Here is a 26,721-nt window from a genome sequence, read left to right as displayed (position 1 = left end):
CCGCAAAAACCGAGGTCACAAGTCACAGCAGGTGTGGCACGATAAAGACCCCCCTGCTCAAAGGCCATTAGCGCCGAGCATAGGCCTAAATCTTGCAGCCCTTCAATGGTAATGATGACATCTCCTTATGAGGGAAAGATTCATTAAAGAGATGTTAAACAATAATCAATCAAACAATCTATACTAAAACATAACAAAACTATGACTGCAGCCTTCAGCATTTTATTTGTCTGTCAATACAGATTTGCAATTGGTTGGCATGGTCACATGATGAGCTACATGAAGTTAACAGTTGGTTTCTTAATACATTCAACAAATTGACAGATCCTTATTAAAAAAAACCACAAACACACGAAAAAGCACCTTGCAACAATCAATTCGGCATTCAAATATTGGCCATTAATGAATGTTCATTACTATTTCATTATATTTTAGACATAAAGAAATGGAAATACATTGCATTTCCAGTGTAGAAATTAACATTCTTTTCATAAACATTCAGGGTTTTTTATTGAATGTATTACAACAATTAATGTTTTACTCATATTCTGTCGTTATAAAGATAAAACGTTTAGATGAGAAAGAATGTACCAACAGGACAAAATGATCCATTTACAAGTACAACCAAGATTTTCAACATGCAGCAAATGTCAACTTTTATAATATCAAAGTCTTTTACGACATGTCATGGCAACCAGAATGCATGCATGCCCAGCAAAATATACGTAAATCAATGCCTCATCCATTAAATACAGTCAGACAAGAAAAAAAAAAAAAAACTACAAACACATGATATGATTCAATAATCTTTCACCAGATTGAAGTCTTAAAATCAATGACAATACAAATATCACCTTTCCAAAACAGCCCTGGTTTTTTTTTGGTGGTCCATAGATCTATTAATCCTACAAAACTGTACTGCCTGACGATTAGTTTGAAGGGCTGTTGATTACATTAAGGTATCTGAAGAGCAATCTTACAGCAAAATAATTACACCAGAGCCCAATAAATAATATTGCCTTCATTCAGTGGAAGACACTCACAGGCACTCTAGTTTTATCAGCAGATTTACATGATAGTTTATAAATAGATTAACACAATAGTCTTTCGATAGGTTTACATGACACAACTATCAGTAGACTTACATGGTTAAATTTCCATTTCAAAAATGGACACTGAAATTAATTTTCATCCTTGAAAAAATAAATGAATACAAGAATTTCTGAATATTATACATATTAATGCAGCAAAATTTGAATAAAACGGACAATAAAACTTTCAGCCTCACAAGCTACTTAGATATAGTATATACACCCTTTAGAATCCTTCCTACACATTCATGTCTCTAATTAATACATGCAACAAATGAAATAAATGACTTTTTAAAACATAATGAACTAATATTTGCACATGCCAATACAAACACACACTCATAAACATGCACAATTTCGTATAGGTCTCTTTCACATGACTTCAGCTGACTTGTTAAATAATAATAGCACTAGTAAGTCTACGTACTTGGTAAAAACTTAAGGGTTAGTTAAATTAATCAATGCATAGAAATTTATCACATACATGTACTTATAAAAACTCAATAAGAAAACAATAACAAAACAAAATTCATCTGACTGTATTTTTTTTGTCCGGTACATTCATAAGTAAATTGCAAAATATATATATATATTATATATGTATAACAATTCGAATAAAAATGAAAATTTCCTAGATTCCACTTGTGTTGGCTAAACAAAGCTAGATTCCGCATGTGTACGACTTATTTTTTTCCTGTTTTAGGTGGGTCTTGACTCCAGATTCATCTACCTGGAATATCCAAACTCCTTAGCATCGTCATCTGTGAAGTCGCCATATCGCCACATATTCTCCTGCAAAGTAATCCAAAAATAAATTTGTTAACTTTTTCCCTTATATAATTAGCAGATTTATCAGATACCTGGTCTGTGTATCTAGGTAGTCTTTTAGTACATAATGTTTCAGTGAATATTCTGTGGATTTTTACCAATTTTTTTTTTCAGGGGGTTAAATACATTTAAACTCCAGGCCTTGTTTGCCTAAACTTACCCATTTTTGCTTTTTCCTTGTTACCTAAACTTACCCCTGAAAACTTGGCTTTTTCTTTGTTACCTAAACTTACCCGTGAAGATTTGGCCTTTTCCTGCGCCTTCATGTAATCTGACACCAGTTTGGCCAGTCTTTTCTCTCGGCGTTTCTCTGCCAGCAGGAATCCGCTGGAGATGAGCTTCTGTGCCACATCATCTTTAGAGTCCAGGTAGGTCAGGCTGACATATTCTAATCCTCCAGATTTGTATTCCACGTTCATGGACAGCTGCCTGTTTGCCACTCCATCATAAAAAGCATCCACTCCATCAGCCTTAAAGTCCTCCTATAAAAACAAGACATTATCCAATGTCACGTTCGTCTCAAACCTTAAAGTCCTCCTATAAAAACAAGACATTATCCAATGTCACGTTCGTCTCAAACCTTAAAGTCCTCCTATAAAAACAAGACATTATCCAATGCCACGTTCGTCTCAAACCTTAAAGCCCTCCTATAAAAACAAGACATTATCCAATGTCACGTTCGTCTCAAACCTTAAAGTCCTCCTATAAAAACTATGTTATCCAATGTCACATCCATCTCAAACCTGACACATTCCCATGTAATTTAAGGATAAGTAAAAATACATGCAGTTTTATTCCTGTTTTGTTTGTTCTTTTTTTGGAGTGTGTGTGTGTGTCCATGCACATTTGTGTATGTGTATGAGCACATGGTTGGATGTGTAAGTGTGCATTCTTCTGTAGTCTGTGTGTTTTGTGTCAGTGTATTATGGTGTTTATAAAACTGTTGGAAATAACTACATATTGAGTTTCCCTGATCACCAATGGCACACAGAACTGGTGTCGATCCCTGATACTTACATCTGGTGGGAGGGTTACACAGGCTAGGCAGTACTCAGTGGCTTGTGGGGCAAGAGTCTGGAAGGATGCAGGCAGAGTAGCCAGGCAGGTGGTTGTAGTTTGTTCCCTCTAAAATTATCCAATCAAAACTTTGTTAACTATATAGAACCTAAAATCATCCAATCAAAACAATTAACTATATTGAATCTTAAAATCATCCAATCCAAACATAGTTAACTATATTCAATCATACATTTGATAAATTCATTGAGGACAAAGAGTGAGGTCTTGCTCAATCAAAAGTGAAATTTGAAAGTCTTGTGGTGAATTTTTTATCGACATCACAGCAACCCAGTTTTTGACTAATTTTCCATATAATACTCATGCTTGTATTGCTGTTTTGAAAACACAAAACAAAACAACAATATTAAAACTAGTTTTATTTTATTTATATCTATTAAGAAAGGTATATAACTGGAAAAAAGACAAGCAATTTACTATACACATTAAAGGACACATCGCATGTTTTTAATCTTTTTAATTTTTTCAGCAAAATTAATTCATTTCACGCCTAAAACTACTTTACATGTGTTTTAAATGAAACAGTTTGCGTAGTTTTCGAGTTTGAAAGCAATGAAATTCAAATCTTGCGATATGCATATTTTCTTCGATAATTTACGCGCCATTATCTGTGACGTCATATGCGACCTCGAGCGAGAAGATTTGAAAACAGTTGATAGCCATTTCATAAACAGATTAGATTTAATTGACAAACAAACAATTATCACATTAACAGCTTGTAAATAACACTGCATTAGGATGTTTTGTGCCGTTTGAGGGTGTACTTGCTGTCAGTAGAGAGGATTTGGACTGTTTTTATCAATTTTCGAAGGAAGGTATGATGGACAAGACGTGAATATTTTTTGTCGGCACAACGACTTTGCTATAAAAAACCCCAGTAAAATTTGTCCCTGTACTTTTTCTAACAAGCACTTGGACAAATACGTAGATAAACTGAGAGAAAGTGGTTCTATCGAAGCTACGCACTGTTACATATAGGCCTACGGCATATGCTTTCCGTTCTGCTCTCGAATTCAATACACACTCGCACCAACTGACCTTCACCTTGTAACAACATAGGCAGAACTTTGCTAGCAGTGTCTACCAACTGGTAGTTTTAAAAAAGAAATTTAAAGATAAAAGATAATTGAACTTTCAATTATAAATAATAAAATATAATATTTCCCGACTTTGAATTGAATTATAATGCTTTCATTTTTTTTTAAGGAACACGTACGTGTTTACAACAACAGCATGCCGCGCTCCCACTTCCTACGTAACAACGTGTTGATAACAAAAAATAATGATTAGGCCTAATAAAATTGCTTTAATAAAATAATTTAAAAGTATTGTGATTTTCACAATAAGTTTGATCATTATTATTATTTTTTCTTTTTCGAAATGCACCCGTGACAGTAGGCCTAGTTGTCAATGATACATAATCGTATCATAATTTAGGCCTATCTAACTTCTCCAAAAATAAATTTAATAATAATTGCACTGTTTATTTTAGAAAAGCAACAACGCTAATTACAGTTGTTTACAGAAATGGCATTACCAAATTGTGTTTAGACAGGGATCCGATGTAAACATTATTTACTCGCAAATTTATGCAGATTTCATACTCGCTTTTCTCGCTACATTTGGGTCGCTATTTATATGCACTGTTGGCTAAAAGATATAAGACTCTGGAAATTTGTCAACATCGAAATAAATGTTATCCATGGTAAATAAATTAGGCCCCTAAAACCCGAGTTTTTAAAAATATCTAACACTACTTTTACAACAAGTTGATCGACGAAGGTCGCATATGAAGTCACTGTACCACGTGACTACCTATCTAATTAACTAGGCTTTTTGAAATCGGGGCTTAGATTTAAGTCCGTATTGTGGCTAATTATCGCAATACTTCAGCGAACGAACTATTACAATTAATTTCTATAAGCATAAGGAAGACAAAATGCATATAATTCTGTATACTTTGAAAACACGAGATGTGTCCTTTAAGACATCTTCTCTGTATGAAGCAGGTTGTGAACTAGAGCTGAGGTAGGCTGGCCATTTTATCATACTGACCCAAAGTTAGTGAAGATCACTTATCATATTTCTGCAGACTGTGTAAATTACGTTTATCTGCACATAGCAATGGGTGTGTGTATATATTGTCTGTTATTTTTACTATGTTTACATGTAAAATCTGTCATTTATTACATGCACCTGCTGCCATGAATCGTTAAAAATACTATGATAATTAAGATAATTAACAGGATAATTAAGAGGATAATTAAGATAATTAACAGGATTGGCATTGATATCCCTGAATAAACATTGTTAACTCTATATGTAGAAGCCTACACTGCTTCATCAACTCCATATAACCTTCACCTGCTGTTTAATTTCATGAGAAACCGAGTAAAACCAACATACATGTATTTGCTGACAATCGAAAGTTTCCTGTAAATTTTGATCGAAACAAACTGCAGTTCATTACTTACGTTTCCATAATCAACGTACAGCACTGTCACTTTGGATCCATCCACTTTTTCTATTTTGGCTCTGTACCTGAAATAGAGAATTTACAATTAGTATAATTATTCCAATTTATCAAAATATTAAGCTTAAGACAGTTTTCAAAAATCAAATACACACAGGAACCAACTTCCTTGTAAATTTGATTCCTCTAGGCCATATCTTCACACTTTTGAGAATTTCCCTACCTCTTTTTCCTCATATATCTAAACTTTTGAAAATTTCCCTTCCTCTTTTCCCTTACATGTGAATACACAATGGCTGAACAGAAATGTCCTCTCTTACCACTCATTATCCTGGGAGAATTTGGCTGCACACGTATCATTTCGTTTTGGCGTGTAGGCACCAGGCAACGGGGGATTGGCTTCCATGTCCTGTCTAAGCTGTTCCATCAATTTCTCCAACTGTGGTCCGTTGTCGACTAACTGTGCGAAGAATTTCAGGTCGTCTGTGACCTCCGTGACTACAATGGACTTGTAGCTTACGTTTCTCTCCGTCGTGTCTTCTACAACTTCTTCCGTTTCTGGTGCTTCCTTATAGTCCTTCCACAACTGAATACGAAAATGAACCAGTTAGGGCTGTTCCAGAAATGATCAAATGGGGGGGTCGGGCGGCAAATGATATTTTTTTGTGTGGGTGGTCGTATTTTTTCATATTTTAATTGGTCCGTGGTGGGATTGTTAATAAAATATTTATTATGGGTAGTGGGTAGTTTCTATTGTTTTATTTTGTGCTACTTGGGTGTTGAGTTTTCAGAATATTTTTATTGTCGCTCTTGTCGTGTTGGTTACAAAACGTCGGAGGGAAAATTGAAAACGTGCTTTCGAAATCGAAAGTAACATAGAACTATTCGAGTTGTCGCTCTTTGCAGCGCATAACTTTCCATTACGGCACTCTTCAAATTAGAGGCGCGTTTAATAGGGTCCCTTTGGACGTGATGGCGGCGAACTCTGTTCGGTAGATTATTACAGTTTACAGTGCATCGATTTTGGGAATATTTTGAAACCAATAGGTATTCCGTTTTCTAATAAAAATAGGCAAACCTTAGTTGATTTATACGAGGGTACCGATGCGTTATATTTATCAGTCGGTGTGATGGTGATATAGAGGCCTCCGGGCGCGGGCTCCATTAGAAGACGAACGATTCGTGGAAAAACATATCCATACCCATTTCATGATAATAGCATCGTTTGGACTCCCAATCTTTCCAACATTCCCGCCATAGATGCCTTTGATTGTTGATGTGACATCGTTTCTTCAGAACTACTGTGATACAATGTCGCACAGGCATTACCGCGTCATTGACTAGAATGTTTGTCCCGAAAACCTTGCAAGATTTGTACAGTTTTCATTTTTAAAAATATTTTTGTGGTGGGTCTGGTTAGTTTTTTTTTTTTTATTAGATGGGTCATTGTAAAATGAGTTTATTAATTTGATGGGTCATGGGGTAATTTTTTATTTTTTTTTATGGGTGCTTGGTATATACAAAAGGTGCCTCCCAACCCCCCCATGTATTTATTTCTGGAATAGCCCTTAGTTGATTCATGTAAATCAACTCATCACTTTGTACAGTAAAAAGATGCTTATAATGAACACACTTACAATGAATTCATTCTTACTGCAAAGTTATGTTTATTCCCACAATAACAAAAATGTTACTGGATATAGCAAAGTTTGGTTATAACGCGCTGTTTTTAGCTGGCCCTGGAGATTCACTATAACTGTTTTACTCCATGAGATCAACATCGTAAGTCACATTTAACAAGAAAGAAAATCAATAAAAGAGAAATGAATATAAATTTACATTGAGTTTGTTTCGCCTGGCGTTCTCCTCTGCGATTTGTAGCTGCTTGAAGTAATTGCTTCTTTCTGCGGTGAAGTGCACCTTGGCTAGCCCTTCTTCTACCAGAGCCACAGACAAGTTAGTGTTCTCCACGAACAACCAGCCGATAAAGTTACCTCCCTTGTCCATAGTCTCCACTCGCACTTCAACCTATACAGTATTTATCACATTTTATATTGCATATTTAATCCACTTGACAAATCAAACTTTGTTTTATTGGCAGATTTTCTTCTTTAAGCTACTACATCAGAAGGAGCAAATTTTTTTTTTTTTAAATTTCTAAAAACTTTAATGAAATATTTATTCCGTATGTATCCTGCTACCAAGTAAATGCAAAACGTACAGTACTGGGTACCATCTCTGTAACTTCACGTTTATAGTTTCATTTCACTTACTATGAAAATCAAATTAAAATAAATATCTAAATTTGGCTATAAACACACGTTTTCGGGGGAATGGGGATTGTTAACTTTGCTGTTGATGTAAGCAAAGAATTTACTTCGACCTGTCCTCCTCCATATCCACAAACTTTTAATCAATTCAAGAAAGTAATGTTAATGAATTGTCAAACATCTATAATTTCATTCAATGTTGCTGGTTCCCCATAAAAAAATAATTAATGGAACCAAAACAAACCTACAGTAGGTGAAATACTTTCCACATGGTACGAAAAATCTTCAGAATTTTACACCAATGAGATTTTAAGTTATTCAAAAAAATGTTATAGAATTAAGCACATCTACCTGAGAAATGAATAGAAAAAGTAAATCCATGAAAATGTAACCCCGTTAAAACATGTCTATAATATATACAGTGTTTGAATGATTTCCATTATTTACATTACAAAACATTTTATATGAAATCCATTTCTCTAAAGCACGGAGTTACCTCTCTTTGCAGGCACATTTCCTTTGTGAATTGAAGCGCTTCATCACCGTACGGTTCAGAAGTGGTCATCTGACCTCCTGGGAGGGGACGAGCTCCCCGGGGGCATTCAATACCTGATACAATATAAAACATTAAATATATCGCAATACAGAACAGGGACAAGCTCCCTGGGGGCATTCAATACCTGATACAATATAAAACATTAAATATATCGCAGTACAGAACAGGGACAAGCTCCCTGGGGGCATTCAATACCTGATACAATATAAAACATTAAATATATCGCAGTACAGAACAGGGACAAGCTCCCTGGGGGCATTCAATATCTAAAATACAAAAATATCACGATGCAGAACAGGGACAAGCTTCCCGGAGGCATTTAATACCTGATACAATATAAAAATATCACAATATAGAACAGAGACGAGCTCCCTGGGGGCATTCAATACCTGATACAATATAAAAATATCACTATACAGAACAGAGACGAGTTCCCCGGGGGGATTCAATATCTGATATAATATAAAAATATCACAATATAGAACAGGGACGAGCTCCCCGGGGGCATTCAATATCTGATATATAAAAATATCACAATATAGAACAGAGACGAGCTCCCCAGGGGCATTCAATATCTGATATATAAAAATATCACGATATAGAACAGGGACGAGCTCCCCAGGGGCATTCAATATCTGATATATAAAAATATCACGATATAGAACAGGGTCGAGCTCCCCAGGGGCATTCAATATCTGATATATAAAAATATCATAATACAGAACAGAGAGAATGGAAGGACTCTCAAGACAATGAAATCTTTTATCTGTCTAATTCGATTCACATTCAGAGTAAACCTTTTATCACAGAGACAGATCATTCATTTAAAGACATTATGAGTTCAGACTAAGTCATTAATCTGCAAACCTCCTACAGAATTTGGATGTCACACAGCACAACATACAGAAGCAATTCTTCTGAGATTCTGATTGAAACTTTTTACAGGCAGAGTTCTACAAATTAGTTAGCTGTACCCCTCTGTACCTGAGATCAGGAAAGTCATAAGGCAGGTTTCCCGCGGCAGGTACAATCGGAGACGAGATCCGCTAGCAACAAATTCCACAATGGCCTCGGACTTTCCTGCCCTCTGTAGGAATGGCAAAAACTGCTTACACTTGTTTGGATCCTGCCATAGAATAAAAAAAATCGGTTTACAATAGATCACAATCCATCGCCATCACTGCTTCTATCCCACAAAATGTTTCTCAATACCAGGGTGTTTCATTCACCAAAGCGTAGGGTACCCACTCTTTAATACCAAATCCATGTACTTAACAGTTACCCTTCCATCTACTAATATGGTCATTTTTCACATCATGATACACAATAAAAGATGATAATGAACAAAGACCCCTACCCCTAACAATGATGAAGAAGCCCTACCCCTGACAATAATGAAGAAGCCCTGCCCCTGACAATAATGAAGAAGCCCTGCCCCTGACAATGATGAAAAAACCCTGCCCCTGACAATGATGAAAAAACCCTGCCCCTGACAATGATGAAAAAGCCCTGCCCCTGACAATAATGAAGAAGCCCTGCCCCTGACAATAATGAAGAAGCCCTGCCCCTGACAATGATGAAAAAACCCTGCCCCTGACAATAATGAAGAAGCCCTGCCCCTGACAATAATGAAGAAGCCCTGCCCCTGACAATGATGAAAAAACCCTGCCCCTGACAATAATGAAGAAGCCCTGCCCCTGACTATAATGAAGAAGCCCTGCCCCTGACAATAATGAAGCCCTACCCCTGACACGTCGGCCACTTTATGGGTCGGTGCATCTTTCTTGGAATGCATTCCCACGCCTTTCTTCTGGGCTCTTGCTTCTGCAGCCAGCAGTTCATCGTAGTGTTCAGACCTCTGGTCATCCTCCTGTCTGTAGCGGACGACAGAGGCGAGACCCTTACCAACCAGAGCTTCCCCTACATTACTGTAAAAAAATATATACATGTACCAGGATATTATTTCTAAATGTCTTTAACTATAACACAATATGTTAATGAAACAATTACCCCCTCCCCTCCCCTCCCCTCCCCCCATTTGGCCCAGTTCAAGTGTGGTCATGACTTGTGAGCTTGAAAACTGGCCTACCTTATACAGTCAAATTTCTTTGACGGTGACATTTCAGTTTACTTAATCAGCTACAGTTCTTCAAGTTGATCAACAGACATAAATATGTGCCTACTTCCCCATTTTCCACCTCAGAGGCATAAAACCGAATGATTACGCTTTAATTACAGTTGTTTTTAATTCACTCTAAGCACTGTCACTCAAAGTAAACTCTGTTGTCTGCTCTGTTTTAAATTTACAATTTTTTTTATTTCCAAACAACATGTAAGTAAAGGCTATTTTTGTTTCCACATCATTTCCCCCCCCCCCCCCCCCCCCCCCCCCCCCGGAAAAGAGTAGAAAATAAAACATTTTGCAAATACAACTAATTTTACAAGTGACATTAGTGACGATAGAATTGACAGTACATCGCGGAATTTTTATGTCAGAAGTATTCTAACAGCGGATTTTTCTAAAAAAATAAAGACTGAAATTAAAGTTAGCAATTCATTTCTTTGGCATATTTTCACTTAACAAGTTTATCAATTAAATATGGATAGACATTTTGGCACTTTCAATTGTGTCAAATTTTCCTCATCCGCAAAAAACTCCAACATTCCCAGCGTGCCAAAATGACACGACGTACGTTAGCACTGTGACTTACATTCCAGATATCGTCACGGTGCAGCAGTTCTTCTCCGGGAAATTGTTATTAGCTGGCTGAATATAATCCACCTGCACATTCACCTGCAATTCACAGTCAGCTGATTTAACATGTGGTGTTACATTTCCAATTATCAAGGATGCAAGAACATGTACTTGATAAAAACATAAAACTGAGGATTGCCTGAATTTTTAAGGATTTGATATAAAAACAATAAAACTGAAGACCATCAGAATTTAAGAATTTGATAAAACAATAAAACATAAAACTGAAGATTGCCTGAATTCAAAGACTTGATAAAAACAATAAAACTGAAGACCATCAGAATTTAAGGGTCTGATCAAAACAATAAAACTGAAGATCATCAGAATTTAAGGACACATTAAACTAGATACAATCAAATAGAACTTAAGGAGATAATTCATTGTAAAACTTAAATGTCAGCTTGCATTCCCAAATCTACCTTTTTTCCGATCAGTTTCTTTCTCAGGAATTCCCTAGCTTCGAACATATATGGAACGTCATACAGAGGGCGACCTCGACCTTTGCTGGGAGAAGATTCTGTGGAGTCAGCAGGTGTGGTATTTCTAAAAAAAAATTATGGAAATCATGCAAGGAATGAAAAAAACAACAACTTTATCAAATAATTGTCTACTGAACCTGAACGCATATAAAAAGATCATAAATATCAAAGTAGTCCATAAGGCCAATTCAACTTAATTAGTAGATTATCATCCAGGGTCACAAAAAAGTATGGGGCGGGTGGGAGGATTTTATTTTTTAATTTTTATTTTCTGAGAAAAATATTAATGACAAACAAGTTTTTTTCAACAGAAGTGCATCATTTAATGCCAGATGGATATCAATCTATGCTTATTTCACAGACAAATTCCAGGTTAAGCTTTGATTTCAAACACAGAAAGGTACCAAACTTCTTCAAGATATGACGAACATTAATCCCTTCCTTTCATTTACGCCCGTAAGAAATTAAGAAAACCATATGATTTATTTTCTTCACGTGGCTTTTCATGTTGCTATACCGGAAATGTAAACAAGAAGTGTAAATACCGGAGCCGGACATGGGAAATTTTTCGGAAATTGCGCAAGTTCCACAAAATAAGAAAATCAATATATGTACCCAGGGGTGCATGAGCCGAGCTGCATGGGATACATTGTAAAGTCAGGAATGATGTGGCATATTTATAATTGTGAAGAACTAATTTCAGTTTTAAACGTTTCGAGTTACTGTCCAGAAACCATATTTGTCTGAAGTTTTCAATCTATTTTCGGTCACTGTGACCTTGACCTTTGACCTTTTTTCTCCAAAATCAATAGGGGCCTTGCTTTGCTGGTATCCAACAATATATTTCATTTGATTCAAATTTAAATTTTTGAGTTATCCTCCAGAAACCAATTTTAAATCTATTTTCGTTCAGTGACCTTGACCTTTGACCTATTTTCTCCAAAATCAATAGGGATCTTCCTTACCTAGTACATAACAATATCTTTATGTATCATTTGATTCGGATTTAAACTTTCTGAGTTTTCATCCGGAAACCAAATTTTTCTGAAATTTTCATTCTATATTCGGTCACTGTGACCTTGATCTTTTTTCTCCAAAATCAATAGGGGTCTTCCTAACCTGGTACCCAACAATAATTCAAAGTTTCATTTGATTAGATTGTAAACTTTTCGAGTTATCATCCAGAAACCAATTGTTGACGCCCAACCGCCCACCCGATGAAACCAATAGCCGAGTTCAATTTCGTTGGAACTCGGCTAAAAATTCAGGGCGGGCCGATATTTGAGGGGTGGGTGGGGAGGAAAATCTATCAGTTAAGTTGAACTGGCCTGATACAAAGGCAAGAGGTCTTGACTTGCACGAAAAGTTTAATTTCGTGAAGAGACAGACAACTAGGAGCACGATGGGAGTAACATTGTTTGTACTGAATGTGTACTACTTGCATTAATACATGTAAATCATGAAAGACAATTGTGGATGTGTTCTACCTTGGGGGTCGCACGCTGGCGAGGAACACCTTTTTAAACTTGTTATCTGCAGTTTTGACGACCAAAGCATCCCCATTAACAACTTCCACAACCTGAAAGACAAAAACAATACACAAATACGATACCCTGTACAAACTAATTCCACAGACTAGGACTGCAGCACATGATGAAAATTTGATTAATGGTGGTTTATTGAAGCAGACTACCTAGGAGACTAACAAGATGTGTTTGTAAAACACTGATACCTTCATATGGCAGTAAAGTAATTAAGTTATCCAAAGAATGGTCTTGTGAAACCTGATTATGGGGGCATAAAAATAATGATCTCTGTTTTCAAACCTATAAATACAGTGAACCTTCAGAGCCAGCGAAAAACAGGTTGTTGTAACAATTTCGCTTCAACATAGCTTTTGAAATTTATCTCTCGTAAGAGCAATAAATACATCACTCTGCAATGAGCATGAATTTGTTATGAGTGTGAATTTGTTACAAGTGTGAATCCATTACAAGCGTGAATTCGTTACGAGTTTGTTATGAGTGTGAATTCGTTGCATGAGTGAATTTGTTACGAGTGTAAATCCGTTATGAGTATGAATTTGTTACGAGTGTAAATCCATTATGAGTATGAATTTGTTATGAGTGTAAATCCATTATGAGTATGAATTTGTTACAAGTGTAAATCCATTATGAGTATGAATTTGTTACGAGTGTGAATTAGTTAGGAATGTGAATTCGTTATGAGTGTGAAATCATTATGAGTGTGAATTCGTTATGAGTTCACATGAATTTGTTACGAGAGTGAATTCGTTATAAGTGTGAATTTGTTATGAGCATGAATTTGTTATGAGTGTGAATTCATTACGAGTGTGAATTCGTTATGAGCGTGAATTCGTTACGAGTTTCGTTATGAGTGTGAATTCATTACGAGTGTGAATTTGTTACGAGTGTGAATTCATTACATGTGTGAATTCGTTATGAGTGTGAATTCGTTAGGAGTGTGAATTCGTTAGGAGTGTGAATTCGTTTTGAGTGTGAATTCGTTACGAGTTTCGTTATGAGTGTGAATTCGTTACGAGTTTCGTTATGAGTGTGAATTCTTTATGAGTGTGAATTCGTTATGAGTGTGAATTCGTTAAGAGTGTGAATTCGTTACATGTGTGAATTCGTTAGGAGTGTGAATTCATTACGAGTGTGAATTCGTTAGGAGTGTGAATTCGTTACGAGTTTCGTTATGAGTGTGAATTCATTACGAGTGTGAATTCGTTAGGAGTGTGAATTTGTTACGAGTGTGAATTTGTTACGAGTGTGAATTCGTTACGAGTGTGAATTCGTTACGAATTTGTTATGAGTGTGAATTCATTACGAGTGTGAATTTGTTAGGAGTGTGAATTCGTTATGAGTGTGAAATCGTTACGAGTTTCATTATGAGTGTGAATTCTTTACAAGTGTGAATTCGTTAGGAGTGTGAATTCGTTAGGAGTGTGAATTCGTTATGAGTGTGAATTCTTTATCAGCATGTTTGACTGTACATACACTTCTAAATCTTCATGACATCAGCCTACCTTGCCAGTGAAGGCCTTGTCTTTAATGTCCACTGTCGGTCCTGAGGGAGAATAATCCTTCCACACCCTAGCCTTCTTCTCTTTGGCAATTCTACAACACAAAGATATGTGACAGGCTGTTATTCTACAACACAAAGACACTTGACAGGCTGTTATTCTACAACACAAAGATATGTGAAAGGCTGTTATTCTACAACACAAAGATATGTGACAGACTGTTATTCTACAACACAAAGATATGTGACAGGCTGTTATTCTACAACACAAAGATATGTGACAGGTTGTTATTCTACAACACAAAGACATGTGACAGGCTGTTATTCTACAACACAAAGACATGTGACAGGCTGATATTCTACAACACAAAGACATGTGACAGACTGTTATTCTACAACACAAAGACATGTGACAGGCTGTTATTCTACAACACAAAGATATGTGACAGGCTGTTATTCTACAACACAAAGATATGTGACAGGCTGTTATTCAACAGGATGTGTTTTGTCATGTACAATGTCCCCTCCCAGGACACAATTTATTGTACAATATGTTGAATTCAATATTAGTGAATGACCTTGACCTTTAGTCGTCAGATAGACATGACCTTGACCTTTCAATTCTCTTTAGTATGATGTCTCCATCTTGTATAGTTCAGAAATTATGACCAAGGTTGTACCAAAAATCTTCATGAGTCGACTAATCTGTACCGAAGACAGATTTGCTATTAAAAATGACTGACAATGCAATACATGTATATCAGTACAATTGTTATGAATGCTAGAAGATGCTGGCTTTTCCTGATGCCCCTTACTTTTCAGCGGCTCGGAGTTTATCAGCTCCCTGAGTGACCACGCCCATGCTCCAGTCCACACAGCGAGCAAATCCCTCCCTCAGCAACAACTCGGCAATGTTACCATTCTACAAACAAAGTATTCGTAAATGTTTGAAATATTTTTAAAACTTTAATCAAACTTCATCTCAATCATAGATTGCAAAATCTCAAATATTTTAAGGTAAAAAGAATTGTATCTACCAATCGATATAAATACTGGGTGACTCTGTACATACCGGGTGGATGACCGTGCCCAGCAGGTTTTGATTGGACACTCCCTCCAGTATGATCTGTACATCTCTCTGCAGCAAACGAACCTCGGTGAAATACTTGGCCTCCTCGGTGAAGGTTTCGGGGACCTGCTTGCCACTGTCATCTTGTTTGAACATTGGACACTGTAAGAACAAGCTGGTAATTAGACAAGACACTGTAGAGACAAGATGGTAATTAGACAAGTCACTGTAGAGACAAACTGGTAATTAGACAAGACACTGTAGAGACAAGATGGTAACTAGACAAGACACTGTAGAGACAAGATGGTAATTAGACAAGGCACTGTAAGGATAAGCTGGTAATTAAACAAGTCACTATAGAGACAAGCTGGTAATTAGACAAGTCACTGTAAGGACAAGCTGGTAAATAGACAAGACACTGTAGAGACAAGCTGGTAATTAGACAAGTCACTGTAGAGACAAGCTGGTAATTAAACAAGTCACTGTAGAGGCAAGCTGGTAATTAGACAAGACACTGTAGAGACAAGATGGTAATTAGACAAGACACTGTAGAGACAAGATGGTAATTAGACAAGGCACTGAAAGGACAAGCTGGTAATTAGACAAGGCACTGTAAGGATAAGCTGATAATTAGACAAGTCACTGTAAGGAAAAGCTGGTAATTAGACAAGTCACTGTAAGGACAAGCTGGTAAATAGACAAGACACTGTAGAGACAAGCTGGTAATTAGACAAGTCACAGTGGAAACAAGCTGGTAATTAGACAAGACACTGATACACAGTAGGTTCTCTAAGTCAGTCCTACAGTCAAATTGACAGAAAATCGGAATGTCTGATAAAATTCGCTGTACTACTAGTCCATGTGACCGATTGCTACCTGCCTTATCAATCCGGAATTTTTCATTTTACCTGGAAAGTTTATTGTAATCTGAATTTTTTTTCTATGTAGAAAGTGATGCAATATTATGATGTCACAATGCCTATGAGGAAGGTAATTTCCCAGTTTTTACAGTAGTGCAGTTAGGTTTATCATTGCTATAATAATCTGATTCATTTTTGAAAGAAAAATAAATTGTATTATCGAACTCACTAAGTCATCAGTCCAAATGACTGATAGAAATACCTGGTTTTAGGAAACTCTGATTTTACATCTTATACATGTACATTGAGCTTTTTTTCTCATATCTCCTACTTTCACTGTTGCACTCTTTAAAATCCTGATATTTATTTATGATCTGTTTTTGTGATAGCAATGTGTCACACACTTCTCTACATTCCAAAACAATGTCAGGGATTAAGAGTTCAACACCAAATTTCAGTGTTCAGAGGGGGAAACAGATACCATGATTTCAGTGTTCAGAGGGGGAAACAGATACCATGATTTCAGTGTTCAGAGGGGGAAAAAGACAACCATGATTTCAGTGTTCAGAGGGGGTAACAGATAACCATGATTTCAGTGTTCAGAGGGGGACACAGACAGCCATGATTTCAGTGTTCAGAGGGGGTAACAGATAACCATGATTTCAGTGTTCAGAGGGGGACACAGACAGCCATGATTTCAGTGTTCACAGGGGGAAACAGACTGCCATGATTTCAGTGTTCACAGGGGGAAACAGACAGCCATGATTTCAGTGTTCAGCAGTGCTCGAGCTGGGCTTCGCCATTTTCGCCAATGGCGAATTTTTTTCAAAAATGGCGAAAATCCCTTTTTGCAATAAATTGTATTTTAAAATTTCCTTTGTCAGTGACACATTATCACCTGTTTGTTTATGCAGTCAAAATCTGTTTATTCAGTCAACGCGTGCGACCGGAAATCTCGCGTCGCTCCAGTGCACACAGAGCTGGTCACGAAGGCCAGATAATAGCCACAGGTAATGTATGGCTACAAAAAAGTCGGTGATTATGTAATAAAGTACATCGGCTGTGTACCCTGCTGTGGTCAATTGTTTAACATTTAAATTCTTATTCATTATCGTGTTATCATCTCCACATTGATGTCAATTCTTAACCACAGAACCGACCGGTAATTAAATTGGCCGTATTATTGTGTATAATGTATATACATCAATTGTTTGTTTTTGCGGCCAAGCTCGTTTTGATTGTGATGTGTTTGATTTCATAAACAATGCGGTCGGTCACCATTGATATGGACATAGCAATTTTAATAAATATTTTTTTTTGAAGTTCTGAAGTTCGGTGCGCAACAGTATAAAAATGCTAATCCCATAAGACTATGCACTCCATACTATATTGACACTAAACTTGTAGCTTCTGACCCTAGTCAGTCTAAAATTAAAAAAATATCTGTTTGGCTTTACTGTCAACCCCACCTGTTCAAACATCTGATTTTGTCCAAATTGCAAAATCTTCCATACCAAAAACGGAACTAATAGGGAATGGTTGAGATACAACTCTAAATTGGGCTTGATGTTTTGTGACATCTCCATTTCGGGCAATGTACACAATGTTTTCACTGAGGGGTGTGGCATCATGAAGTTTATATTTATATCATTATGATTTATTATCTGATTTTTGATTTCCATAATAGAATTTATCAAACAAATCAACTTCTTATTATTTCAGAAAGAAGTGTTTAGGTATGGTAGCTGGATATGATTTAGTAATGTAACTGATTAAAATCAGTGTAATGTAATGAATAAAATAATATGATGGAAATAATTGTAAAGCATGAGATTATTTGCGCCTCGCCGCACCCCGAAAAAGTGGCGAAAGGGAATTTTGGTCCAGTGGGAGCACTGGTGTTCAGAGGGGGTAACAGATAACCATGATTTCAGTGTTCAGAGGGGAAACAGACAGCCATGATTTCAGTGTTCACAGGGGGAAACAGACAGCCATGATTTCAGTGTTCAGAGGGGGACACAGACTGCCATGATTTCAGTGTTCAGAGGGGTAAACAGACAGCCATGAAGTGTGTATTTCTTCTAGCAACAAAAAACGTGAACAAACCTTAATTCCTGACAGCATGATGGTGACGTAGTCGAATGATGGTAAGAGGAACGCACGGACTGTACAGCCGTCTCTCACATGCTCAATTACAGCTGTAAGAAAAAGATTGATGAAATTAATAATCATGTAACAAGACCCCTAATTATAATAATTAATCATAATTATCATCTCCCTCTTTAAAAAGTTTGTGACAGAAAGGGATAATAAAATGTAGTGGAGTAAAAGGACCAAAACAATATTCAACCCCTGAATGCAGATCCATCCTAAATGATCAGAATATACAGGTTTCACTACATCACATGGGACAAATTATCAGATTATACAGGTTTCACTGTATCAACTTTACAGTTTACACAGGTTTCATTTGAGACAAGTTTTGACATGACTTCTGTCTTACCATCAATGGGTTTGTTATGATGAGAGTCCACAAAATTTCTGGGGTTTTCTACCGTCCATTTTACGTTGCGTATATGCTTAGCTGCCTCCTCGGTGTTCCATTTCCCCTTCCCAGCAGACTTTGCAACATCCTCTAGCTGAATCAACTGCTGTTGACCTGGACTGTTGAAAATAGAATTCACCAGACACTTTACATGCAGATAGGAAATTAAGAGGGAGAGTGTGATCAAGATATCTTAACTTCATTTTGTAATAACTACATTTCTAATGTTTTTATCTGTGATATCTTAATTACTGATCGAAACGATGGCCGTTTCCTCGTGAATGTGAACAATGTGCAGATGAATCTTCATACATAGAGTACAATTATTTTAATGGCTGGGAATATTCCAACAGAAATGGAAATAAAATGTAACTATAAACAAATGGCCCATGCACCACATTGTTCACCGGAGTCACCTTGGCCCATATCTTAAGATTTTCCCTGTATATTCGTATGTAAAACTTTGATCCCTATTGTGGCCCAAACCTACCTCCTGGAGCCATGATTTTCACAAACTTGAATCTGCACTATGTTAGGAAGCTTTCATTTAAATTTTTACTTTCTTAGGCCTCTGGTTCATGAGATGATTTTTCAAAATTTTCTCTTTATCTTTGTATCTAAAAGTTTGATCCCCTATTGTGGCCCCATCCTACCCCCAGGGATCACGATTTTAACAAACTTTAATCTGCACTCTGTCAGGAAGCTTTCATGTAAATCTAAATTTTCTGGCCCAGTGGTTCTAGAGAAGAAGATTTTTAAAGATTTTCATTTTATATTTGTATGTAAAAGTTTGATCCCCTATTATGGCCCCATTCTACCCCCAGGGATCATGATTTTAACAAACTTTAATCTGCACTGTTAGAAAGCTTTCATGTAAATCTAAACTTTCCTGGCCCAGTGGTTCTTGAGAAGAAGATTTTTAAAAAGTTTCATTTTATATTTGTATGTAAAACTTTGATCCCCTATTGTGACCCCACCCTACCGCCGGGGGTCATGATCTCAACAAACTTGTTTCTCCACTATAACAGGAGGCTTTCATGTAGATTTCAGCTCTTTTGGCCCAGTGGTTCTTGAGAAGAAGATTTTTAAATGATCCCACCGTATTTTTGCATTTTTACGATTATCTCCCCATTGAAGTGGGCATGGCCCTTCATTTGAACAAACTTGAAAGCCCTTCACCCAAGGATGCTTTTAGCCAAGTTGATGAAATTGGCCCAGTGGTTCTGGAGAAGAAGTAATGTGAAAAATTTACAGACAGACAACAGGCAATCAGAAAAGCTCACTTGAGCTTTCAGCTCAAGTGAGCTAAAAATAAACATCATTTTTGAAAATTTATGAGGGCATGAACAGCAACGCCTCACACCGGCATACTTTCCTTGATGAGCAAACAGACTTTACGAAATATGCCCCGTAAAGCATCGCAATCTATGCCCTCCTGGATTTTCTACTATGAAATTCATATCTTAAAGAAACATTAAGGCTATTGGTATACATTCTAAATATATTAAGGAGGTATGCTACACCAGAGATATTTGATATGGATGAAAAGTGAAGGATATCTACAACAATATTTTGAAATTGAAAACTTCCAAAGAAGTAGGTACACCAGTTTCTAAAGTCATTTGGCCCAAAATATCGATGATTTCACTTGGAGCTCAAACTCTGGCATTCAAATAACGAATAGATTAGCAAACCCAAAATCCACTCAGTTTGATCAGCAAAATGATTTGTGTCATATGACGAGAGCAAAAAGTTGGCATAAAATTGCAAAAATGCCATTTTCAATGAAAATATCCACAAATTTAGGTGGTTTTCTTCTCAGAAAACATACAGTGCATGTGTCGAGCAAATTCATATTTAAGTATGTTTTTCATCTTAAAATAATACACAATATATATCATTTTCATTTTGCTAAACAAATGCGCACATCTTTTCCTGAGCAATAATTTGTATGACATTTGACAGTTTCCAAGCTTATTTTGAAAAAAAAAAGGCGGGAAATGTCTTAATCATGATGTCATAATGCTATCCAATTAGGAATATCATTCTGATTTTGTTGACATAGTATACCTGGCATATATTTTACTTCCTTAAAATGCTGATTAAGGTTAATTCCAGACACATTTTATAGAGAGAAAAATTTTGGGCCTTTTTATGTATACAATCGTACCTTGTTCTTTACTTTATTTAGTAAAAAATGCAGTTTTAGTTGAAAACAATCTGAGAAAAATTTAAATCCCCTGCTGGGCTCGAACATGCGATCTACAGTTCAGCAATCAACGTGCTAACCTACTGAGCTAGGCGAAAAAGTTTTAAATGAATAGACAAATATTGCTGGTATTTATATTTTCATCCATGCTTTAAAAGGAAGTCAGCCATAATGACGACGTAGAGTACCCCCTTAAAGAAGTACTTAATATTTCAAACCAAGGGAGACAATTCACACTCACTCGTCCGCCCTAATTCCGCCTCTCCTGACCTCGACCAGTCCCTCGGACACTAAAGCCTCAGTGATGTTTTCTCCTGATGTGTCTGCAACATATATCATACATTAGCTTTTGTCTTCTCTTTCATTCTCATTGTATTCATTTGCTTAGGCACTTTTTGAAAATTGAAGATAGTCATTCTTACCAAGTTGTAAAAGGACAATAGTAATTTTATAACAGAAGAGCTGCGTAGAAACTTTATTAAATTAAATCTAAACTTTGAAAATCTCTCTGACCTTTTCCCAGGTAAACACAGCCATACTCTCTTCCTGTTCCTGGGACTGTGTATTCTATAACAAACGCCACATCTTTTCCAATCAGCTTCTTCCTCAGGTATTCTCTGGCCTCCCATGCAAAGGGCTGAAGCAGATTATGGGTACATGCCAGTTTTCTTTATCAAAGTACTAGTCTAAACAACTACATGTACCAACACTGGTAAGGCTTTCCATACAACAATATAATTAATAACTAAATAGCAAATATTGAAACAAATTCTAAATTTCAAGCCAGTAGTCTCTGTATGAGAAAATTTAGTTGAAATGCATGTTCAGAAGAGTTGCTTCCTTTTGCTGAGTCAAGGTAGTTTGTCAAATTTGCTTTCAATTGGTCTACCAAATTTTAGAATTTTTTAGCTGACTACACAAATTCATCAGACCATCTGACATTCCTGGTAAAAAAAATGGGTCGGTCTGGTAAAATTTTGGATAATTCTTGTCAGACCAAATCTCCAGTATTTTTACATGTATTAATATACATCTTTCGTTTTTCAAAATTAACATGTTTGGATTGAAATATATGCAAGGTAAATTAGAATTTCAGTCAATAAGGAAATTTCGCACATTGGAAATTTTGGTCTGGCTGGTAAAGCTAGATTGTTTACCAGATTGAACGTCCTGAAGAATTAAAAATCACCTGTGTAGTCTGCTTTTGATATGATTGATTTACTATAGACGGTTAAGACCAACAACAGAGTAACAAATACCCAGTATCTTTAAATTGTCATTGTACTCTTTATTTTTATTTCGTTTCTTTCATAACCCAAGACAGAGTCATCACTTAATTAATTCTAATATACATATATATCATTTACAACACGGTTTATTGCTTATCAATATTTTCTAAAGCCTAATTTGTGCAAGTAGCCGAGGCAAATAATAATTGAGGTACAGTGATTGGGATAAGCATGCGCCCTGCGCCATGGTCGCATTAAATTAAAGAATGGCACACAGATGTTGAAAATCCTGTGCTGTTGTGGTGTAATATCATCGGTTTACTTAGTTTGAACTTTTCCCCACTAACTTCATTGACCTACGAACTTTTAATCTTTTGAGCTGTCCCCCCTGAATCTATATTGATTTAGTGCTTGAAAAGTCTCTATCGCTGTCATGCTTTGTAACAGTACAACTTTTCGTTCATTTAAGCGCAAGTATGACTTCGATTTCCTCAGTATCTAATCAAACGATAAAAAGTTATTTGATTGGTTAATACCGTTAAATTGCAATTTTAATGTGCATGGACTGAAGATGCCATAAAAAAAAATCCCTAAGCCCGACAAAGGGCAAACATCCCTTAAATTTCACTATAAACCAGTAGACACTGTAGAAGCAGCCGTTGAACAAGACGATGACATGGAGAGCCTTAAGAAAATAAAGACACGGAAAAGTAAAAACAAACAGACGATTCCGTCAGTAAAGTTATCTTTGACAATACACTAAAAGTCTGTCAGTTGTGTTTAGATCATATTTTACTGGTCTCTCGAGTTTTTTAATTGTCACATAAAACAGATTAGGAATTTTCTTTCATGTTGACAAATGGCATACATTTTAATATGACCAGAATAAACAAGTATTCGTTGTTTAAATTTTAAAAATGAGTGCCATTTTATTGATCTGTACTTTCTATTTCAGAGGATATGAAGAAATTAGTGAACTCGTACATTTCATGCAAAGCGAATTACAAGTCTGAAATGATGAAGACTAATCAGTTTCTTACTCAGCATTTTTAGCCTCACATTTGAGAAAAAAATTGATATAGTATTTTGCATTGAGAATGGTACCCTTTATTGGTACTTATTATAAAAGAAGGAAAAACGCCGATTAAACCCACAGTATCTCTTTCTATACAAGTCTACTGGCCGACAGCTGTACACAAGTCTACTGGCCTAATGCCAACAGTTGTACACTATATATAAACACATTGTCCTCTGACCTCATCCTTGGTTTCCACATTGTCCTGTGCTGGGTTGGGTCTCCTGGCCATACGAGGAGCTGTGATGTTGGAGAAGCATATTGTTTTCTCTGGGGGAGGGCCGCCTTTAGGTTGTCCTCTGATTACCACGGCATCTCCCGAGAGAACCTGATACATGTAGAAACAGAAGGGTCATCATTGTTAAGCACCACTACACAGTGTTGAACTTCCAAATTATTTTTTTTTTTTGTATTCTATATTTATCATTTTATCCCGTGAGGATCCGGGTTAGAATAGGTCCTCGGTACCCCTTGCTTGTAGTAATAGGCGACTAAACGGGGCGGTCCTTCGGATGAGACCGCAAAAACCAAGGTCCCGTGTCACAGCAGGTGTACCACAATAAAGATCCCTCCCTGCTCAAAGGACTTAAATGCCGAGCATAGGCCTAAATTTTACAGTCCTTCACAGACAGTGGCGACATCTCCATATGTGTGAAAGACTCTTGAGCGGGACGTTAAACAATATTTAATCAATCAATTTATCATTTTAAGCTTTGACAGTGTTCTTGAAATATAGAAGTCTGACGGTCAAAATTTTCTCAGACAAGACAAGATCACAGTGCATTTCATTATTTGGACAGATAAAAATCTTGAAATGTCTGATACCACAGAAATAGATTTCAAGAACTCTTGAGCTTAAAAGCAAGATACAAATGAATAAGTAATTTATTCAATTTCTTTTTTCAGAGAAAGGGGGATGTTCTAATCTGAAATGGAATTATGCTTTACAGGAGAGTAGGTGCCTATACATAAGTACGCAACTGAATACACATCATGATTAAAATTGCTAGCGAGCAAGCACAAGAGAAAGAATTTTTAAATTAACAAAAATTTTAAATCTTTTTTTAAATTTCAATCATCAACATCATATCGAATATCAAATTTACTAATTAATGTACATCATATAATGTACATGTAGCGGGTGAATTTAGTATATTCTTTATCATCAGTAAAATTTATATATGTATATATATATATATATATATATATATATATATAATATATATTATATATATATATATCCCTGTCAACAAAAAACTGAACAATACTATTCGTAAAACAAATGTAAAGTCAGTCTCTAAGTACACACGGTCGGTTGGCATTATAAAACACGGTAAGAAATAATTTTGTGCATTCTGCTTGGTTTGGAAATTGACAAGAAACCAAGTTTCTATGCGCAAAAAAAATAATAGATTTCATTGGAAAAACCCTAGAGCTTCCAGGGGCTTCACCAGGATAATGTCAGAACCGGCGCCATTACGTAAAAATGAAAATTTCACCGCCTCCAGTTGAAGGCAGCATTCTCAGGCCAATTTTAAATACCTGCGAGCCGATTCAACATTAAACTAACAACTGATCAATAAAACGATGCTTCTTGTTCTTCTAATATCAATTATGAAAAGAAAATATCACTGCAAAATTCGATAATAGAAGCACACAATTGTACCAAATTTTCGCTGCCATTTGAGCGAACGAGTCACTTGACTCGAAATAAAGCTTGGCATCTTAATTTTGCATGGTCAGAAATTTTGACTTTTAGATGACACATTTCACCCCAAAAATGCTTGAAATGTGAAAGATATAATAATACTTGGATCCATATCCATTTTTTTTTTTGAAAATTTCGTAAACAATAGCGTACTGCAACCTTTGTTTACAAAACAAATAATAATCTCTCTATAATGAGCTTCTGTAATGATGAATAACCTTAATTTTCATGTGAAATCTTTCAAACACATTAGACAGTAGATTTTGATCATTAAAAGTGAAAAACAAAATTTTGGGTAAAATTGTGAATCAGTCCCTTTAAAGTAGCTACTTCTACCTACTTTTACCTGTTTTTAAAAACATAAATTAAGGCACATTTTTTAAACAGGACAGTTGTTTTATGTATCATGTTGTACATGTGCATGGCAAAATTCGGAGTGTAAATTTGAATACTTTATGAAGGTGGAGAATGTAGAGGAAATGCATGAAAAATCGTCCCAAAAACCTTCAATGTAAAAATGCATGAAGGTAAACTAAACTTTAAAGTTAATACAGATAAATTTGTAAGACATTCTAGACTTCTTATCACGTAGCTTTGATCCTAAGCTCCTAGAAAATGGAACTGAGTGTAGTTATTGATGCAAATTTGAAAGATTAGGTAGTAATAACTTTTTGTCCAATATTTTTGTGGTATTCATCGTCAGTGAAAGTGAATCAAGAAATTGGTACACACCATATTGTGCCGTTTCTGCGTTTGGCCATGAAATGCAAGTAAAGAAAAAAGTAGGTAAAACTAGCTACCTGGAGTAGGTTTAAGTAGTAGGTAGCTATAAGTAGCTACGTAGGTAGAAATAGTCTTTGGACTGGACCTGTCTAAAGTTTCTTATAAAATTTATATAAATCATATAGTTCATTACAAACTCTCGTAATATCAATTCATAATAAATGTAATAATATTTGTTGAAAATATTACACAAGTTTAGATAGTTTCTGGAAAGGTAGAATAAAGTTTTGTCCATCTGGCAGAGAGCTGAATGCTGTAGTGTAACATTACCTGTTTATTTTAACCACAGCTCATCAAAAACGAAAATGATGTTGAAAAACAAACCTGTGTGATGATGATATCTTTATCTATTATAAATTTACTTCAGTGATTCACATCTATTTACCTGCTTCACGATTCCCCGGTGAACAGCTGTTTGCGATGTGCTCATGTTGTTTTGACTCGTGGACAGTTGTACTGAAAAAGGAAGTCACTTTGTCACGTGGATAAATTTAAACGAACAGTGTTTTTATACTTTAGCCTCAAGCAACGAAAATGTTTCGATAAAACAACACTCTGTATTGAATAAATGGCATGTCATCTGAAACCTTTTGATGAAAAACGAAAACACGTGAAACTTTTTTTTTTTCGCCGGTTTTGGTGATGTGGCGAGATCTGAATCATGAATAC

The 26,721-nt window shown here is 36.0% G+C and overlaps 1 protein-coding gene across 2 annotated transcripts; it reads right to left on the bottom strand.

Moving 5' to 3' along the window:
• Positions 1 to 206: 206 nt before the first annotated feature.
• On the bottom strand, positions 207 to 26,721 carry LOC125674744 (staphylococcal nuclease domain-containing protein 1-like). Of its 2 annotated transcripts, XM_048912008.2 has the most exons (22): positions 26,640 to 26,721; positions 26,438 to 26,508; positions 23,743 to 23,889; positions 21,771 to 21,894; positions 21,499 to 21,580; positions 19,007 to 19,167; positions 18,610 to 18,701; positions 15,647 to 15,805; positions 15,390 to 15,496; positions 14,579 to 14,669; positions 13,017 to 13,108; positions 11,470 to 11,593; positions 11,007 to 11,089; positions 10,040 to 10,223; positions 9,280 to 9,421; positions 8,236 to 8,348; positions 7,309 to 7,497; positions 5,790 to 6,055; positions 5,471 to 5,537; positions 2,937 to 3,044; positions 2,153 to 2,401; positions 207 to 1,883 (listed from the first exon to the last, which is right to left on the bottom strand). In XM_048912008.2, exons 1-22 carry the CDS (start codon positions 26,713 to 26,715, stop codon positions 1,818 to 1,820), a joined length of 2,793 nt encoding a protein of 930 aa, XP_048767965.2. In that variant the 5' UTR covers positions 26,716 to 26,721; the 3' UTR covers positions 207 to 1,817. The 2 variants fall into 2 exon arrangements, with proteins under 2 accessions (XP_048767965.2, XP_056013676.1); XM_056157701.1 differs by having other exon boundaries at positions 26,438 to 26,716.

This window comes from Ostrea edulis, chromosome 3 (genome assembly GCF_947568905.1).
Source record: "Ostrea edulis chromosome 3, xbOstEdul1.1, whole genome shotgun sequence".
Lineage (NCBI taxonomy): Eukaryota > Metazoa > Mollusca > Bivalvia > Ostreida > Ostreidae > Ostrea > Ostrea edulis.
The sequence above is the reverse complement of the archived record's forward strand: the minus strand, read 5'-3'. Positions and strand labels throughout refer to the sequence as shown.

What these genes read in the sequence shown, in the direction of transcription:
- LOC125674744 (XM_048912008.2), bottom strand. Translation starts at nt 26,715, where the DNA reads ATGATTCAGATCTCGCCACATCACCAAAACCGGCGAAAAAAAAAAAGT. An exon ending in TGGGCACGGTCATCCACCCG is followed by an intron (nt 15,497 to 15,646) that starts GTATGTACAGAG and finishes CTTTGTTTGTAG; the next exon opens with AATGGTAACATTGCCGAGTT. An exon ending in GTGTAACCCTCCCACCAGAT is followed by an intron (nt 2,402 to 2,936) that starts GTAAGTATCAGG and finishes TTGTTTTTATAG; the next exon opens with GAGGACTTTAAGGCTGATGG.